This window comes from Lipotes vexillifer, unplaced genomic scaffold (genome assembly GCF_000442215.2).
Source record: "Lipotes vexillifer unplaced genomic scaffold, Lipotes_vexillifer_v1.1 scaffold1235, whole genome shotgun sequence".
NCBI classification, from domain to species: Eukaryota; Metazoa; Chordata; class Mammalia; order Artiodactyla; family Lipotidae; genus Lipotes; species Lipotes vexillifer.
In genome coordinates, this window is record NW_006775530.1 from 1379735 (window position 1) to 1381553 (window position 1819).

At 50.1% G+C, this 1819-nt stretch overlaps 1 protein-coding gene across 2 annotated transcripts in view; it reads right to left on the reverse strand.

Moving 5' to 3' along the window:
- The window catches only part of CDH1 (cadherin 1), a 77970-nt gene that overhangs the window by 5766 nt on the left and 70385 nt on the right, over positions 1-1819 (reverse strand). For both annotated transcript variants that reach the window (XM_007449940.1, XM_007449939.1), the window contains 2 exons: positions 1286-1510; positions 566-796 (listed from right to left, as the gene is read on the reverse strand). In XM_007449940.1, coding sequence (XP_007450002.1) covers positions 566-796; positions 1286-1510 — 456 coding nt within the window. The remainder of the gene's footprint in view (positions 1-565; positions 797-1285; positions 1511-1819) is intronic.

Below are 1819 nucleotides of genomic sequence, written 5' to 3' on the forward strand. Positions count from 1 at the left end.
CGCGGCATGTGGGATCTTCCCGGACCGGGGCACGAACCCACGTCCCCTGCACCGGCAGGCGGACTCTCAACCACTGAGCCACCAGGGAAGCCCGGCACCAAGTTTTAATTGGACACATGGTCACCCGGTTAGAGTGGGAGGTTCCACGTGTGGCTGTGTTTGGGCCGGTGGGATGTGAGTGAAATTGACATGCTCAGTTTCCAGATATGTGCCTTCCACTTCCTCTACACCCTCCTCCAGGGTGGGATGTGGAGAAGGTGGTGGTGACCAGGCCTCACTGCTCCGAGCATGGTCCAAAGACCTGCAACATCAGAATCACCTCAGAGCTGGTTAGAAATGCAGAGGCTGAGGCCCCACCCCAGACCTACTGGGTCAGCATTCTCACATACGGGTGGTTTGTGTACACTCAAGCTGGAGAAACACTGCCCTTAGAGGTTGAAAGAACAAAATAGAAGGACTGGGCAGCCTTCCAGTCTTGGATCACTTACCCCTGAAATGCTCAGTAAGAGAAAAACCTCCCCCATATCAGAAGGTAAAGGCTGAAACACTCGCCAGCTGCACTTACTCAGAAAAGCGAGAATGCCTCCAAGAATCCCCAGAATGGCGGGAACTTGCAATCCTCCTTCGGCTTGAGGCCTGGCCTTCATACAGTTGCTGACGACCCCTTCACAGTCACACACGTGCACATCTAAGGTGGTCACTTGGTCTTTGTTCTGGTTGTCTATGAGCTTGAGATTGATTTTGTAGTCACCCACGTCTAGGGTTTTCTTTGGCTTAAAAATCAGAGATTCATGTTCTGGAGGAATCAACAAAAATGAGGGGATCAGGAGAGATAACAAGTTCATTCTAGATTAAAATTATTAGGGAACTAGGGACGTTCCAAAGCTGAATGAAGACAACAGCTGCTTGGGTTGTAGATTATTGGGCAGTATGTCACGGACTCAGACACCAGAAACGCAAAGGGATCTTTGGTTCAATGCCACAAATGTAGAAGGGACAAGGAAACAAGCCTTAAAAGGGGTGACAAGTGGGGAATTCCCTGGCAGTCCAGTGGTTAGGACTCTGAGCTTCCACTGCTGGGGGCCCAGGTTCGATCTCTGGTCGGGGAACTAGGATCCCACAAGATGTGTGGTGCAGCCAAAACAAAACAAAAACAACAACAAAAAACAAACAACAACATAAAGGGGGTGACAAGTGGATACTGAGAAGGGAAATTCAGAAGCGGGAGGCGGGAGGGAAGCACAGGGTCAGAGCAAAGTTTCCAAAGTAAGACTCAAGTGCCCACCTTGGTCATTGTACTCAATGGTCCAGTTGACACTTGCCCCATGTGTTAGTTCTGCTGTGAAGGGAGAAGTGTTGGGGGGAAGATCAGGATCAATGATGTTGATGATGAGAGGCTGTGGATCCCTCTGGCAGAAGTCCATGTTCCGAGGTTCTGGTACGGGGCCATTGTCATTCACATCATCGAGGAATAGAAGCAGCGTTCCCGTTCCAGTAGCAGGTGGAGAACCTAAGAAAATACACAGGAAATGTCATAGCTCAGGACCACTGATGAATCCCTAGTGCCTCCCATCAGACTGAATCCAACTGTCCTCCTGGCTCTTTGGGGCTCCCTCACCAGGCCCCACCCTGCCCACAGAGTCACCCTCCTGCAGGTTCCAGGCCATCCTCATTCGTGGCTGGGAAGACCTCTGACATGCTTATTCCCCACTTTGATAACAATTACTCAAGTTATTTCTCACACCAAGGACTCCCTCCATCTTCACACATAACTTTATTCATCCATTAAATTTTAACATCTCTATGCCAAGGGAAGGGG